The sequence below is a fragment of the Vulpes lagopus genome, chromosome 12 (genome assembly GCF_018345385.1).
Source record: "Vulpes lagopus strain Blue_001 chromosome 12, ASM1834538v1, whole genome shotgun sequence".
In the NCBI taxonomy this organism is placed as follows: domain Eukaryota; kingdom Metazoa; phylum Chordata; class Mammalia; order Carnivora; family Canidae; genus Vulpes; species Vulpes lagopus.
Window position 1 is genome coordinate 42,662,578 of NC_054835.1, and position 16,709 is coordinate 42,679,286.

The following is a 16,709-nucleotide window of genomic DNA, read 5'->3' on the forward strand; positions in this document are numbered from 1 at the left end:
GGAACCTGGGATCCTAGAACAGGAGAAGGATGACAGGAGAATAGGTGTACATTCGAAAAAAACACAAAGTTCAGTAAATGATACTGACGCTGGCTAATGAGTTGTAAGAAGTGTGCATACTAGTGAAAACTGGGTGTGTGTGGGGGGGTATATAGAGAAACTCCCTGTATTATCTTTGCAATAATCCTGTAAACCTAAAACTATCTAAAAGTTTATGACGAGAGAGAGAGAGAGAGACAGAGAGAGAGAGAGAGAGAGAGGAAAATGAGCAGCTTGGCTCTGCCCTGGCCAAAGCACCTTGGGCAGGATAGACAGGACAAGGAGCAGTGAGGGTGGAATGTAGAGGGGGAGGCAAGTGAAGCAGGCAGCAGCTTTATTTCAGAACAAGACTCCCCAGCCTGCCCCCCACCTCCTGCCCCCAGGAGCCTGGCACACAGGTGAGCTGGGCAGCTTTAGGCCTCGAGAACCAAAGCAGAGGGAAGTCTGAGTGTGTTTCTCTCCTGACCAGAGGGACAGGTCACCACTGATGTGGTGGGACTCCTCAGCTGTCCAGGGAATAGCGAGTGAAGGGATCAGGGTGCTCTAATGTCCAGGTGAGGCAGGAGAGGGACGCACCTTCCTGGTTGGCAAGGGGAGAAGCAACAGTTGCATTTCTTCTGTAGGAAGGACTTGGAGGACAGTAGAGCAGAGAAATGCAGAAGGGCCATCCCAGGACTGAGTTCTGGAATGCCAAAGGAAGATCCAGAGTGACAGTAGTGCAAAATCCGAGAGACGAGGGCATTCCTAGGGAAAGCATCCAGGGTGGGGGCAACCATAAAAGTCCTCTGCTTTGTTTATTCTCCCATCATGCTGGGCTTCCTCTCTCCCTTGGACCCGATCAGACACAGCCAGAGCCTTGCCTGGGTGCTGAGAGGCTGACTGCTTAGGGTAAGTGCCCTGCCTTGGGGCAGTCCCAACTGCTGGTCCCACAGAAGAAGTCTTCAGGGAGCTCACTCAGGAGCCCATCCAGGTCATCTGCAGGGGGAGATGGAGAGGGTAGGTAGGCTTAGGGATGTTAGAGCCTCCACATGACTCAGGTCCAAAGCTCCTGCCTTTCAGGGGAGCCTGGACCCAGCCACACTCCCCCTGGGCAGTGGTGACTGTGCTAACGGGCCTGAGGCTGGCCTGACTCCCATCTTTCCTCGGTCCCCCCGCCCCCCCAGGCAGGGACAAAAATCCCGGGCCTTTCTGTCAAGAAAGACACTCCCCCTCGGCCTTGGTGATGCCTCTCTTTCTATCCAAAGGCATAGTGCTGGAGCAGATAGGCTTCAGAGGTCCTCTAGTGCAGCCCTCTCATTGGACAGAGGAAGACAAAAGGCTGGGAAAAGCCATTAGATGCATTCAGAATCATGGCATTCATTAATCTGGTTTCTCACCAGAATAGTGCAAGACATCAGCCCCTTCCCTGATGGGCTTTCCTGGGCATTTGGAAGGAAGTAACTGTCCCTGACGGTAGTTCTCAGCTGGGTGCTTATGTCTGAGAACTCGGAAATAGAGCTGACCTCAGTAATCCCTGCTGGTACTATTACTGTTAACAATAGTGGCTAACACTCACTGAGCGCATGCTCTGTGCCGGGCACAGGGCCACACCTGCTGGACTCATCGCTTTCAGTCCTCACAATATTCTTTGCAGAGCATGGCTCTTCCTGCTACAATCCCCAGTTTATCTGAGAGAACGGAGTTTAAAGAGGTCAAACAAACTGCCCCTGGTGAGCAGACTCCAGCTCCATCTGATGCCAGAGTCACAGCTTCCAGTTAGAAAACTCCTGTGTGATGGATGGACTCAGGCAGCCCACAGAGCCAGTCAGACTAGAAACTACACCTGCAGAGGCTGGCTTCTGTCTGGCAGAGAGCACTCGATTTATGTTGCTGCTGGAAGAAGTCTGTTAGGTGGCATTCAAAATTTAATTAAAGGGACACCTAGATGGCTCAGTGGTTGAGCGTCTGCCTTTGGCCCAGAGCGTGATCCCTGGATCCAGGATCGAGTCCCACATCAGGCTCCTTGCAGGGAGCCTGCTTCTCCCTCAGCCTATGTCTCTGCCTCTCTCTTTGTGTCTTTCATAAATAAATTAAAAAATCATAATAAAAAAAATAAAAAATAAAAAAAAAAAAATCATAATAAATTTAAAAATGGGCTGGTCTAATGTGAATTTGGTTAATGTGACACACTCATAATCCCATGAACTTTGGGGCCAGACAAGATTGAATTTATGGAATCAAAAGGTAATCAGACTTGGGCTATGCTAGCTTCACTTGGGTGATGCTGCCTCCTGAGGAACCAGCTAGCCATACCCTAACATGTCTGTATTTGGGCTTCTCAGGTCTGTATCCTAATCCCACCCTAACCACATGGATGTTCAACTCCTTAGCACTGCCTGGAGGGTCTCTGAGCTTAGTCAGGATGGGGAAATCCTCTGCCTCTGTGGTCTGGCCATCAGTCCTCAGAAGACTCAAGGTTGTGGTACAAGGATGGCGTCAGTCCATCTTCTCCTTGTGATTAACAGCACATGGCCTAGAAATGGGGGGAGCCCTGTGGGTCACACTGTATTGGCTTTATGTGGCCCCTATCATACTGTTAATTGGTTCATGGCCCACAGCCCTGCCAAAAAAGACACCACATCTGACTTAAGATTCTGTAAGACCGGGCAGCCCAGGTGGCTCAGCGGTTTACCACCGCCTTGGATCGAGTCCCACATCAGGCTCCCTGCATGGAGCCTGCTTCTCCCTCTGCCTGTGTCTCTGCCTCTCTCTCTCTCTCTCTCTCATGAATAAATAAATAAAATCTTAAAAAAAAAAAAAAAAAAAGATTCTGTAAGACCTAAAGATTCACAGAAGGAGGGAGGAGATGCAGCCACATTCCCTTGGTTGCACTGTCCAAAAGGAAATGGAAGGAGAACCTCCTCTGCTCCTGGGTGGGCTGACTGTCTTACCCGCTTCTGGGAATTCTTCCTCAGGGGATGCCCCTGTCTCTGTGTTCTGTGCTGTTCTGAAGCCTTTTCCAGACTTTGCAGTCTCATGATGGAGGTTGCCAGAGATGCTTCCTGGGTCCTGGGAACAGAGAGCCTGGTTACTAATGCCTATGGCCCCTGACATCCCTCTGGATAGTTCCATGTCCACCCAGACAACCTCAAAGGAATAGGTGGGGGTTCAGGAAAGACACAGCAGAGGAGTGTGGCAGAGGTCAGTCACCGAGAGGAAGGAGCTGAAATACCAAACATCTAAAATAGCAGATAATTTGGGGCGATTTTCTTTCCTAATTCTGTTGGTATCTGGTGTTTTAGTAAATCTATATATAGCTGGAACAGAGAATGAAAGACACCACTCAGAAATATGTCGAAGACTTAGCCTAGGATTAAAAGTGAGCTTTTAGGGGCACCCGGGTAGCTCAGTTGGTCTAGTGTCCAACTCTTGATTTCGGCTCAGGTCATGATCTCAGGGGTTGTGAGATCAAGCCCTGTGCTGGGCTCATGCACTGGGTATGGAGCCTGCTTAAGATTTTCACTCTCCCTCTGTCCTTCCCCACCCCACCCTTAAAAAAGAGAGAGAGAAAGAGCACGAGAGAGAGCATGCTTTTAACAGTCCCCACACTTGCTAACATACAGAAAGGTAATGGAAATTAAACTGTTAACCATGGTTAGCCCTAGGGAATGGGAATGGAGAAGAGTGAGTTTCATGTTTTGCTTTATTCCATACCATTTCTTTCTTTTTTTTTTTTTTTTATTATTTATTTATGATAGTCACAGAGAGAGAGAGAGAGGCAGAGACACAAGCAGAGGGAGAAGCAGGCTCCATGCACCAGGAGCCCGATGTGGGATTCGATCCCGGGTCTCCAGGATCGCGCCCTGGGCCAAAGGCAGGCGCCAAACCGCTGCGCCACCCAGGGATTCCCTATTCCATACCATTTCGATTTTTGTCAATGAGTATGGATATCTTGAAATTTAAAAGAGAAAGATGATTTTTTGGAAGTGGGTGATTTTGAGAAAATGTGGAAGGTTAAGGGAAAGGTGAGGGAAATGAAAGTAGCATGTCACACCTAAAGGTGTAACTTGAGTAGAAGTCATCAAGTCTAACCCATTCGCTTTATAGATGAAGCAACAGTGGGGGTGGGGACAGGACTTGCCCAAGGTCATGTAACAAATTACCAGCAGAGCAGGGACATGACCCAGGTCTCCTGACCCCCAGGCCAGGCCATGACAACAACTCAGGATCCCAGGAAGGGTAGAGGTGGCCACAGTGGGTGGGGGCTGGGGGAGGATAGATACTGTGTGCCAAGTTAAGACACTGGCTCTGCCCTCTTTACCCTGGAACCTGGAGTGGAGCTGCCTGGAACCCATCTCCCTGAGTTCCCAAAGGGGAGTGTCCCCACTTGAGTTCTGTGTGGGTGCCCCCTCACTTACGGGAGGTGGAGGCCAGGAGGGAAGACACACAGCAGGGGCTGGCTCACATGACAAGCCATATGCACTGCCACCTGTAGTGGATCTGACCCTTAGTCACCTGCTGAGGGCCACACCGCCTGGGGCACCCACAACTTGGTTAGTTCTCAAGTGACTCCTATCCTCTCCGATGCTTAAGCCTGCCATCAGATCACCAAGAAGCCAGATGCTCTAGGTCCTATTACTGTACCGTCTGGCAGGCGGCTGGACCAGGAACAGGAGGAGATGGCCCTGTCCCCAAAGGCATCTCTTCAACTCAGGGCCACTGCCCCCTTCACACCTCTGCTCCCCAGGGTATAGGAGGAGAAGATACCAGAAGATCCATCCTATCAGCCAGCCCCCACTCCAACCTGCTCCTCTTACCTTGGGGAAGGGCTGCAATGGCTTGAGAAGGTTCCCATCCCCAGAATCTGGGCTGTAAACATGGGCTAGGTTGTTGGGCGTCACATTGAGGTAGTGATTTCGGAGCGAAGGAGAAAACACTCCCACCTGGAGTGGACGAAGGGGAAGGTGAGTGCCCTCATAGAGCACTAGATGCTGTCTGATGCTGCCTGGTTCCTGTTGGCCTCTCCTCTGCTGGCCTCTGCACCAGGGTCACACAAACCACTTCTGCCCAGCCCTGGTGCCACAGTAGCCCCGCCTACCACACCATCTTCCCCTCATCCCCATCTACCTTGAAGAATAGGAGCCAGACAGACAACTAGGGTGGACCTCTCCAGGGCGGGCAGGCCAGAGAGAAGCTCCCCATACCTGCTTTAGCAGAAGCACCGAACCAGGCTTCAGCTCACTCTGACGTGTCTCGAGCAGCAACCTGTGCACCGTGCCCTGCATCTCTCCTGCAAATACCACATGGCCCGTCAGTCTGGGGCAAGGGCAGCAAAGTGGTTTGGACCCTGACTGGGAAGTGGGCTGCTCACTGCCTCAATTTTCCCATCTCTGGATGGAGAGGATGACTCCTCCTCATCTCAACTCAATGAAGGCCACTCATCAAATGCTCCCAGGGGTCCTTGAACTCCTCACCTGTGGGGTCCTTGAATACCACACTGGCATCCACTGTACTCCGACTCAGGGACTTGATCATCACTGCCATGCTGGGGACCTTGTTCCTGGGAAGCTGCTTCAGGGCTGCCTGGTGACAAGAAGAGGCATCTGATGAACAAACCACATCCCACCTGTGAGGTTCCCAAGTGTGTTGGGACAACCCAAGGGCTGGGGGGAAGGCAGGATGCAGATGTGGTGATGATCTTCCTTTTGTGGAGGGCAAAAAGGCAGTAAAAAGGACTCATTCTGTCTCTCTCTAGTGGACTCCAGGTTGGCAGGTCCCATTTATCCCCCTTGCTTCCTTTCTCCAGCATATGTGTATTTTTTTAAATTAAAGATTTTATTTATTTATTCATGAGAGACACAGAGAGAGGCAGAGACACAGGCAGAGGGAGAAGCAGGCTCCACAGAGTCAGCCCGATGTGGAACTCGATCCTGGAACTCCAGGATCATGCCCTGAGCCAAAGACAGACGCTCAACTGCTGAGCCACCCAGGCATCCCCAGCATATATGTATTTATACAGAGCTCCATCATTGCAGGCCATGGGCATGTGTCCGCACATGACTCTTGACCTCTAGGAAGCTCGTTGGGTAACAGTGTGCGTATCACACCTCATCTGGGGCCTGGATATCCAGAGACATACCCATAACCCACTTCTCCTTCCAACTGTACCCAACACTGTGGATAGTAGTGAAATGCTAGGTGAGTGGTGGATACAACCAAAGGGACTCCATGCTGCTGCTCAGAGTAAGGCCTGGGGTAAGAGGGAACAAACGGACAACCCCTTCCCTAAGGTGGAGTAGGATAGCAGCTTGGTAAGAAGGATAAAAACAGTCTTTCTTCCGCATATGAGCACCCAGGATCCTTACCTTCCGCAACACCATGACGATGCTATAGGCACAGAGGAAGCAGGTAGGGTCTCTCTCATCCAAGCCCAGAGCAGATTTCATGGCCAGCCAGGGCCCTCGTCCAAAATCCTCCTCCACTGATGGCTGGGAAGTAGTAACAATCTGGCACCACAGAGCAGACGGGGAGCCTGTATTAATGGATCCACTCTGCTACAGACCTTGACTGAGACAGGATGGAGGGCTGGCAGGGGAGAGCAAATTCCCCGTAGCATGGTGGCCACAGTCCCTCCTCCCCTACATCACAAAATGGTATGAGATCTTGTTGCATAGCCCATCTTTCACTTAGCAGCAATAGCAAAGGTGTATTTTATTTATTTTATTTTATTATTTTATTTTATTTTATTTTAATTTTTATTTTAGTTGCGTTGAAGCAAAAGGCTATCCATTGGTCTCTTTATGTAATAGACTCAAGAAGTCTTAGGGCCAGAGAGCCCCCACATACAATGACAGGCTTTCGGAGTGCCTTAGCCATTCTGAGACCAGTCATATTTTATTTGGGATGCCTCTGGCTTAACTATTAACTTTTTTTTTTTTTTAAGATTTAATTTATTTATTCATGAGAGACACACAGAGAGAGAAGCAGAAACACAGGCAGAAGAAGCAGGCTCCATGCAGGGAACCCGATGTGGGACTTGATCCTGGGACTACAGGATCATGCCCTGAGCCAAAGGCAGACACTCAACCGCTGAGCCACCCAGGCATCCCAACTATTAACCTTTTTATATTAAAAAATGCTTTGGGGCACCTTGGTGACTCAGTTGGTTAAGCGTCTGCCTTTGGCACAGGTCATGATCTCAGGGTCCTGGGATCAAGCCCCATCCATGTTGGGCATCCTGCTCAGTGGGGAGTCTGTTTCTACCCCTCCCTCTCCACCGTGCTCATGCTCTCTATCTGAAAGAAATAAATTTTTTTTAAAAATATTTTATTTATTTGAGAGAGAGTGGGAGTGAGAGAGTGGCAGAGGAACAGGGAGAGGGAGAAGAAGGCTCCCCACTGAGCAGGGAGCCTGATGTAGGACTGCATCCCACAACCCTGAGATCACGACCTGAGCTGAAGGCAGATGCTTAACCAATGAGCCACCCATGTGCTCCAATAAATAAAATCTTAAAAAAAAAAAATGCTTTGGCACCTGGGTGGCTTAGTTGGTTGAACATTAGACTCTTGGTTTCAGCTCAGGTCATGATCTCAGGGTCCTGAGATCGAGCCTGTGTCAGGATTCCCACTGAGTACAGAGTCTACTTGTCCTTCTCCCTCTGCTCCTTCCCCTGCTCATGCTCTCTCTCTCTTTCTCTCATAACTAAATAAATAATCTTTAAAAAAATGCTTTGTGTCCAAATGAGTATTTGCTGATTTGGATCTGAAGCAGATTGGTGGGTCTGTAGAACTGCAGTCAAGAGTAAAAACTGCTACAGAGGGATCCCTGGGTGGCGCAACGGTTTGGCGCCTGCCTTTGGCCCAGGGCGCGATCCTGGAGACCCGGGATCGAATCCCACATCAGGCTCCCGGTGCATGGAGCCTGCTTCTTCCTCAGCCTGTGTCTCTGCCTCTCTCTCTCTCTCTCTCTCTCTGTGACTATCATAAAAAAAAAAAAAAAAAAAAAAAAAAAAAACTGCTACAGAGAATTAAAAGCAAAAGTGGGTCTGAGGGCAGAGCAGGTCAACGAGAATCCCAGTGAGTAGGGAAGATGAGTCTCACCCACCAAAAAGGCCTCCCACTGGAGGCCAGGTGAAGGCAGATCCTTCCCAGCTCAATTTCCAGAAACCTGAGAGGAGGGATTCCCGAGATACAATTTCCGAATACTTATTACACTCCCCTCTCCTGAAGGAAGATGGGAGTTAGCTGGGCCTTTCTTAGATGAGAACGAAGACTGGACACACGGCATGGGTCTACATCAGGACAGGCTTCACCTTATGCCAGTAAAATTGCCACCTCCCCAAACTGCCTTCCCCACATGCCTTTGATGCATGACCTTGGTAACAGGCCCAGCAGCACAGTCTGCTTCTCAACTCCTCAACATGCAGGGAATGTCCCTCACTCTTAAATGATGCCCAGGAAGTCAGCATTTGCATAGAAATGGTTACCTCTGTCCGGAATTTAGCCAGAGCACCGTGAGTTGGAGTCTGGGGTGCAGAAACCATGATCTCCTCCAGATTCTTCCCACTGTGCTACAAGGGGAGAGAGAAGAGGGGAGGGCAGGAGCAAGCACAGCAACTGTTACTTACAAGTACAGCTTCTTGTTTGGGTTACATAATGAGTTCAGGAAACTATCGGGGACAATTAACACATATCACATCTCTCCTAACGAAGTCTCAGGAGCCTTGTTGGCAGCTCAAAAAAGATGCTTTGGGGATTGTTTTGGGAATGTGAGGAAGCTGAAGCTGGCCCAGGAGCAAAACACAGGGCTTCCTGAAGGAGGCAATGACCCGGATAGAGAGGCCGGGCACAGGCACGGGTCAGTTTTCCCCAGGTCCCTTCTCAGGGACCTAGACCTTCCCTACAGAGACCCAGCCCAGAAGGAATACAGACGGTGTTGCTGGATTTCCTGTGAAGTGCTAGCAAAGAGCAAGTAACAGGCAGAAATTATCTGAACCACCCCTAGAATGCGAGAAAAGGGGTGCACCAATCACAAGGAGACCAGACCCTCGGGGTCCTGCTATCTGTGATCTGATCCGAGACAGTTTCATGGATACTGTCCCTCTACCATTGCTGAAATCTGAACTGTCAATGCAGCACAGCTTCTGCACACTCACCCCATACACTGGCCACAGCGAACTATTCCATGTACCTCGGACAGCATCCTGCCCTTGCACCTTTGCCTTTGCATGTGCTCTTTCCTGTCTTCCCACTGCTGAAAGGTCTCCCTGAGCACAACCTTCCCATACACACCTGTTAACCTCCTGCCTGTACCTTCAAAGCTTACAGAGCAAGCCCAAGGAACCCAGTGTCTCCGCAGCATCCAGGGACACTCTGCATTTTATGTATAATCGTTCCTTTGCATCTATTTCCACTGTGCTGTGGACAGCTTGGGACAGGAGCTATTTCTATTTTAACCTCTGCATTCTCGGTTCCAAGCAAATTGCCCAACGCATACAAGTCCTTACCAAACGTTATGTGAGTGAATCTTCCTGTCCCAGGGCTAGCAAAACAGTAGGTGCTCAACAAAAGGAAGTCATGAAATTCTTAGAGCTTGAAGTGCCCCTCTCACCTGTGGTGTTTCAAGCATTCAGTTCTTCCCACTTCTTTTGACTTCTTCCGTAGCTTTGAAAACCCGCTCTCTGCACTTCCTTCCTTCCCTCCCACCCCCTAGGAGTGAAGATATTCTGGGACTGGATGGCACTGGAACTTTGCTTCTCCCCCTTGCCCCCCACCCCTAATGTCCTGGACAGCTCTGGCTTCTGCTGAAGAGATGCTGCCCCTCACCTGGTGAGGCAGGATACCTGCCGGGCCGGGGAAGCGGCGTGTTTTGGTGTGGGCAGGTTGCTGGGGTGTCCGGTTGGCGGCAGTGACCAGCTGCACGAGGTGGTTGGTGACTATGGGAGACTGCAGGACTGCCTGGGGAGGCAGGGAGGAATGGGGGCTCCGTGGGGTGCTGACAGGACACCTGACAGAAGATGCTGGAGCTCGGGGTTGTACGGTGCTCTGAGGAAATGATCCAGAGATAGTCCTTGAGGGAATAGAACAGATGGAGTTGGGAGTCCGTGGTCCGGGAAAATGAGATTTGCCACATAAGTGGGCATTTGGAGACTGGAATGAGTGACCAGGGAAATGGTTTTGAAGGCTGCTCTGAATAGGCCCGCTAGCAGATTGGGGAGGCTGTGGTGCTTGAAGAGGGAGGTCCTTCTGACAGGCTTCCCACGGGGTCTGCTGAGCAGGATCTCCTGGGGCCTTTGGGGCGGGAAGGTTGCTTGTGGCACCAGATCTCAAGTGGAGCTGTGGAGTCCTACAGTGAACAACAGGTTCTGGAAGCTCATTGTGGGCTGACATGACACCAGTCATGTGGGTGGCAGGCATGGGCTCCTTTGGGCAAGACCTGCTCGGATCAGCTACCCGGGCCTTTTTAGCCACTGCTGAGTCCTCCTGGCACCAAGTGGGCAAGATTCCTGTGGGCTCACTGTGGACTCCAAGCTCCAGGTCCATGCTTGCCAAGACCTCATCAAAGTCATCTTGTTCAGGCCCCTCAAAGCCACCAGTCACCTGCTGTTGACTCTCAAATGTGAGCAGGGGGTGAGTGGCTGAGGTCTGGGGTCTGGTTGGCTCTTTGAGCCCTTCTGTCAGGGTCACTCGTCTCTGATGGCTAGAAGTCAAGGCAGGTCTTAGGGGGGTTGTTCCTATGGAAGGTGGACTCCGGATGGCCCTGGGCACGCTGGAGGTAGGAAGATGGAGTCCCAGGGCTGACAGACCTAAAGCCTCTGAAGGAGCAGTGGGGCATGATGGCAACTGCCCAGAAGACTGTGCCTGTGCAGTGTCCTGTAGCCTGGAAGAGACAGGTCTCAGGCACCCAGCATTCATAGGCCGTGAGCCAGCAAATTGGTTCTCTGCATCCTCCACGGCAGACAAGAAGTCCTACAAAGAAGCAGAGGTGGTGAGTCTTGGCATCTGGAAATCAAGAAATACTCTGCTTTTACAGTTTTAGGCAGGTGTACATGTAAGCGTAGATATGTGTAAGCAAGAAACCAAGGCATGGAAGGCAATGGTGGAGTCTCTCATCACCTTTGAACTTGTCCATGCATCCGCTTCCAGATTTTCTTTTTTTTTTTGTAGATTGTATTGATTTTTTTAAGATTTTGCTTTGTTGTTTTTTTTTAAAGTAATCTCTAGGGCAGCCCTGGTGGCTCAGCCAATTAGTGCTGCCTTTGGCCCAGGGTGTGGTCCTGGGGACCCAGGATCGAGTCCCACATTGGGCTCCCTGCATGGAGATTGCTTATCCCTCTGCCTGTATCTGTGCCTCTGTGTGTGTGTGTGTGTCTCTCATGAATAAATAAATAAAATCTTTAAAAAATAATAATAATCTAGTAATCTCTACATGCAACATGGGACTTGAACTCACGACCTCAGTATCAGGAGTCACATGCTCCACCACTGAGCCAGCCAGGTGCCCCAGAATATTTCTGGTAGAAGTCTGAGGGTGGTGGGCATCTGGCTGGCTCAGTCAGTGGAGCACACAACTCTTGATCTTGGGGTCGTGAGTTCAAGTCCCATATTGTGTGGAGAGATTACTTAAAATCTTTAGCACTGTATGTAACTAACTGGGCACCTGGGTGGCTCAGTGGCATCTGACTCTTAATTTAGGCTCAGATCATGGTCTCAGATTTAAGATCAAGCCCCACGACAGGCTCTGTAATTAGGGGGGAGTCTGCTTGAGATTCTTTCTCCTTTTCTCTCAGCCCCTCCCCCTCCTAAAAAATAAACCAATTAGGGACAGCTGGATGGTTCAGTGGTTGGGCGTCAGCCTTTGGCTCAGGGTGTGATCCTGGGATTCCGAGATCAGGTCCCGCATCAGGCTCTCTGCATGGAGCCTGCTTCTCCCTCGGCCTGTGTCTCTGCCTCTCTCTGTGTGTCTCTCATGAATGAATAAATAAATTCTTAAAAAAATAATAAACAAATTAATTACTTGAAGAAAAAAAGTCTTAAAAAAAAAAAGAAACATTTCAAAGGCTAAGTCTTTAGGTAGATTCCCTCAGGGGGTGAAGGAGCAGTGGCAGTCAGGGGAGTGGCAGAAGCAAACATACCAGGGCACTAAGGAATCAAAACACCCAAGGTTGCACACCCATCTCAAGGAAATAAGTTTTTTGGTGTCCAGCCTGTGCAATAGGAGTCTATTCAGATGGTCATGTTGCCCGTCCTCAACCCCTTCCCCCCCCCTCCAACACACACACACACAGCCTTCAGTAAGCCAGAGAGGCCTTAGATCCAGCAAAATAGGCAGAAGTTAAATATAGCTTTTCAGGTAAGTTAAATTAAGTATGGATTCCAGTTGGGAAGCAAGGTGAGATTGACACCTCCAAGAGCAACAGACCTGTTCTGAGGGTGTTTTTGAGTCAGAACTGCTGATTTAACTGACAGGAAGGTCCCCTCCACCCCCATCCCCTGCTGCTGCATTGGATTCTCTGGGCCAGAGAAAGATTTTTTTCCTGCTTTGTGTATAATCAAGAGAGTAGCACACTTCAGCAGGACTACCATGGAGTTTAGCCATAATAACAATATCAGAATTACAGCAGCAATAAAATCCTGACGATCCTGGAGGCTGATGGATCCCTTTTCTCCGAAAGAGCTCACTCTTAGACATGACGTCACCTGCTTTGGGAAGGGGGAAAGGGACTGAACAGAAACCTGAGCTGTCAGAGTCCTTCACTCTTTTTTTGTTTTTGTTTTTTGTTGTTGTTGTTTTTTTTTTAAGTAATCTCTATGCTTAACATAGGGCTCAAACTCAAGATCCCAAGATCAAGAATCACAAGCTCCACTGACTGAGCCAGCCAGGTGCCCCAGGAACCTTTATTCTTAATCCCATTGCGGGCCCAGGAGTTCTCCCATCACTTGGTAAGACCCAAGTGGGGGCACTTAGCAGTCACTTTTTCAGCCTGTAATCACACATCTCCAAAGCTGAAAGACAAAGACAAGGACACATCTTCTCAACAAAGCTGGCAATTTTAAATTTTTTGTGAAAGCAAAATTTAAGTCCCCAAGTGATAATAAAAACAACTAACAATTTGAAATTGCCTTGGGTGCCAGGGACTTTGTAAACATTTTACTATAATTCTCTCAATGAATTTTCATGATGGCCCTAAAACGTATTATTATTCCTGTTGTACAGATGTAGAAACAGAGATTCCGAAGTTAAGTAACTTCACAGAACCAGGACTAGAACCCATATGTGCCCTTGTCACTATGTCTTAGGGCCTCAATGAATGAGACAACCCATACACCAGTTTTTAAGAGGTCTGAGGAAGTTCTGTTTTCCCTTTCAAATCTTAGGTACCAAATGCCTCAAAGGAAGGGAACGTGGGGCTTGGGCTGCCAGAAGGATCCCTGGTGCATCACTATACTAGGTACAAATTGGGCATCTCGATAAATTCTTTTTTTTTTTTTTTAAAGGATTTTTATTTATTTATTCATGAGAGACACAGAGAAAGGCAGAGACACAGGCAGAGGGAGAAGCAGGCTTCCTGCCAGGACCCCAATGTGAGACTTGATTCCGGGACTCCAGGATCACAGGAGTCCCCATCTCGACAAATTCTAAACATGATTTTTAAAGCACAACACTGGGAGACAAAAAGTAAGTTGGAATGGTTTGTCATTGATAAAATAAAGCAATTCTATTCTATAAATGTAGTTTATTGTGTATGTATGCTAGATGAATAAGGAGGCCAAGACCTCACCCTGGTTGTTGGTGCTATACTCTTCACCATGTTAACTTACCTTTTTTGGGTTTTACTCACTTAAATCCTACCTATTTCTGAAACGGATTCCAGGTAGCAATTTGGGGCCTCCAGATGAAACTACATCCATTGGATTTGAGCGGGTAGAGAGCTTTGGGGATTGCCAGCTAGTTTAGTGATCCCTGACTATACCCCAAGATTAGAAATAGCCCTGCCTGGGCGCATCCCCAGAAATTCCGATTTAATTGGCGTGGGGTAGGGCCTCAGCAGGGGTGATTTTAATATGCCAGCTTCCAATCTGGTCTAATCCCTCATCTTCTGAGAGGGAAGGGAAGAGCATTTGAGGCAAAAGAACATCCTTTCTATTGTAGAAGAGAAAACAGAAGGCCAGAGAATGAAGTAATTTGCCCTGGCTCACATAGCCACTTGGTGACCCCAGGCCTCCTGTCACCCACTAACCGTGTTGTCTGGCTCTCCATAAACTTTCTTCCCACCTCAAGTATGCCATCATAAAGGTGAACTGAATCATCCACATGACACAGCTTCCAGGCAAGGGCCCTTGTAATTTAAAGGTATGCCAATTAGGCAGCTTACATCTCTGTTTTTTTTTTTTTTTTCTGTCTCTAAAACAGTTAAGAAGGTTGTTTACATGTCTCATTTTCTCTCAGCTCCTCACAGACAAAAAAGCTATACATGTCAAGTAAAAGGAGGCTGGGGCACATTGCTTCAAAATGTTCTGGGTCTGGGTGTTTTCCACTCAAGATCTCCTCTGCTATCTCTGATCACCAACACTTCCTTACCTCATCTTCAAACTCCTCTTCCACAGTAAACAGCTTCTGCAAACTGCATGCCTGAAAGGAAAACAAAGCAATTGAGGTTGGAGGAGAAATACTGTTTGCAAGTACATTCTGTCCTCACTCTGCTTCTTTCTAATTCTAACAAGACCATCAGGTGTACTGTTGTTTTTTGGGAGTGCTGAGGGAAGAATAAGGGATGAGGAGGGAAGAGATGGGATTTACTTAATGATTTAGGTGATTTAGAATCCTTTCTAGTAAAAATAATCCACTCAGGTTCATCTGTATTGGCCTTGGAAGACGGAGGAGGAGGCAAGGGGAAGACTCCCAAAAGGAGCATGGGTCATTCTTTAGACCCAGCCCTATGCACAGGGGCCTAAGGATTCTGCAACATCCCAAAGATTAGGCCTGGGGAACCATGTCAACCACAAGACAGACTACTATAAATCGAAGCATGCCTAGAGCAGTGGCCTTGTTTCTGAAAAAAGTGGTTTCCTTCTAGCGAATCCAATGTGCTAAAGCCAGCGTCCCAAGAGGGTAGGATCCCCCAGGCCACAGGTCCTTCTTTCTAGGCAGCAGGGCTGCTGGGGCCAGCTCTTAGACCTGTGTCACGGCCAGAGCAGCAGGCTGTGCCTAACCCCAGAAGCCGGGACAGCAAGAGCTACCGTCTGACAAACCCATCCCCGGTGTCCAAAGGTCAGGCGGAGGGGGTGGAGCTCCGGAGGCGCGACGTTTGAGCCACCGGGAGGGATGACCCTCTCTCCAAGAACAGACGGAAGGCAGCACGAGGGAAACAGGCCCCGAGGGAGGTGTGTGGGGCGGACCTTCCCAAGCCCTGACTAGAGTCCAGGTGTCCCGAAGCCACCAAACTAGGATCCGAACCCTAACCCGGGCACGCAGCTTGCACGAGTGAGGGAGCGGCTGCAAGCTGGAAGGCAGTTCCGCTGCCCCGGGGCGCGGCATTACCATGGCGACGGCGGACGGGCTCCGGCCCGTGCGGGGCGGAAGGGGGGACGCAGGGGCCTCGGCTTGTCCCAGGCGGAAGAGTCGGACTCCCGGCTGCAGAGTGTCTCGGTGCGAGGACGGAAAGACGCGGCTCTGCGACGCAGGCGGGGGAAGAGAGAGGGTCGCCGGGAAGCCGGGGGCCGGAGCCCGAGGCCGCTTTCGAAGTGGCCGCCACTCCAGCGTCTCCGCCCTCTTAAAGGGGCGGGCCTATTTCTATCCCGCCGACCCAAAGGCCCTTCTTCCGTCGGTCTTCCGCCTCGGCCTTAAAGGGAAACGAGTGGGCTCTCGGGCGCCCCCCAGCGGCTTCTCGGGCCCGGTCGGCTGGTTCAACAGGAGTTCTGGGAGAGCCGATTGGAAATCTTGGGTCTCCAGGCCCGCCCACCCTCCTCTCTAGAGCTAAGCACTCTAGGGACTGGGTCCTAGAGCAGAACTCTCATTCACACTACAACCCGCCCCAACCATCCATCTATCCATATTTGCAAGACATATATTAAGCAACGGTGTTCTAGGTCTTGCTCCTTTTATCCTTCATATTTAAACTTAGATCCCAGATCTTCCCTCTCACCTATCTCTCAAGTAACATCCTTCCCCCATCCAACACTCTATTTCCTTCTCAGCATTTTCCATGATTTATAATTATCGTGGTTTACATCTTTATTTTGTGTCTTCCTCCCTAAAATATGAGCTCCCAGGTTTCAGTACCAAAAAACAAGCAACACAGGCAAGCAAACAAAAATGAGCTCCATGAGGGCAGGCACTTTGGCTTGTTCAACATTTTTGTCCCCAGCACTTAGCACAATGCTCCATAGAATTATTGAATGAATGACACAATGACTGCCCTGTATCTGGCACAGTACTTAACAGTGAGGATAGGGAAATTAATAAGACTCCTTGTGTCCTCAAATTCACGAGTCAGGGAGACACAGGTCAAAATATATTTCAGGACAGTTGTGCAGAGAAATGGGCAGGGGCGTCCATCCCTGAGCCAGCCCTCGGTCCTCACTCTGTTGTTCTTCTTGCTTGTCATTATAGGGCTAGTTGGAGTGACACTAGGGCTGCATAGTTTTAAGGACCCAAAAGGCAGGAGGAAGGTAGCTAATTCAAGTTCTTAA

The 16,709-nt window shown here is 49.6% G+C and overlaps 1 protein-coding gene across 1 annotated transcript; it reads right to left on the bottom strand.

Annotated features, from left to right (window-relative positions):
- On the bottom strand, positions 1 to 15,771 carry HROB (homologous recombination factor with OB-fold). Its single transcript, XM_041727205.1, has 10 exons — positions 15,559 to 15,771; positions 14,599 to 14,649; positions 9,843 to 10,985; positions 8,504 to 8,587; positions 6,384 to 6,524; positions 5,493 to 5,601; positions 5,223 to 5,308; positions 4,836 to 4,961; positions 2,970 to 3,087; positions 1 to 1,014 (listed from the first exon to the last, which is right to left on the bottom strand). The coding sequence occupies exons 1-10, from the start codon at positions 15,559 to 15,561 to the stop codon at positions 923 to 925; spliced, it is 1,953 nt and encodes a 650-aa protein (XP_041583139.1). The 5' UTR covers positions 15,562 to 15,771; the 3' UTR covers positions 1 to 922.
- Positions 15,772 to 16,709: the final 938 nt, after the last annotated feature.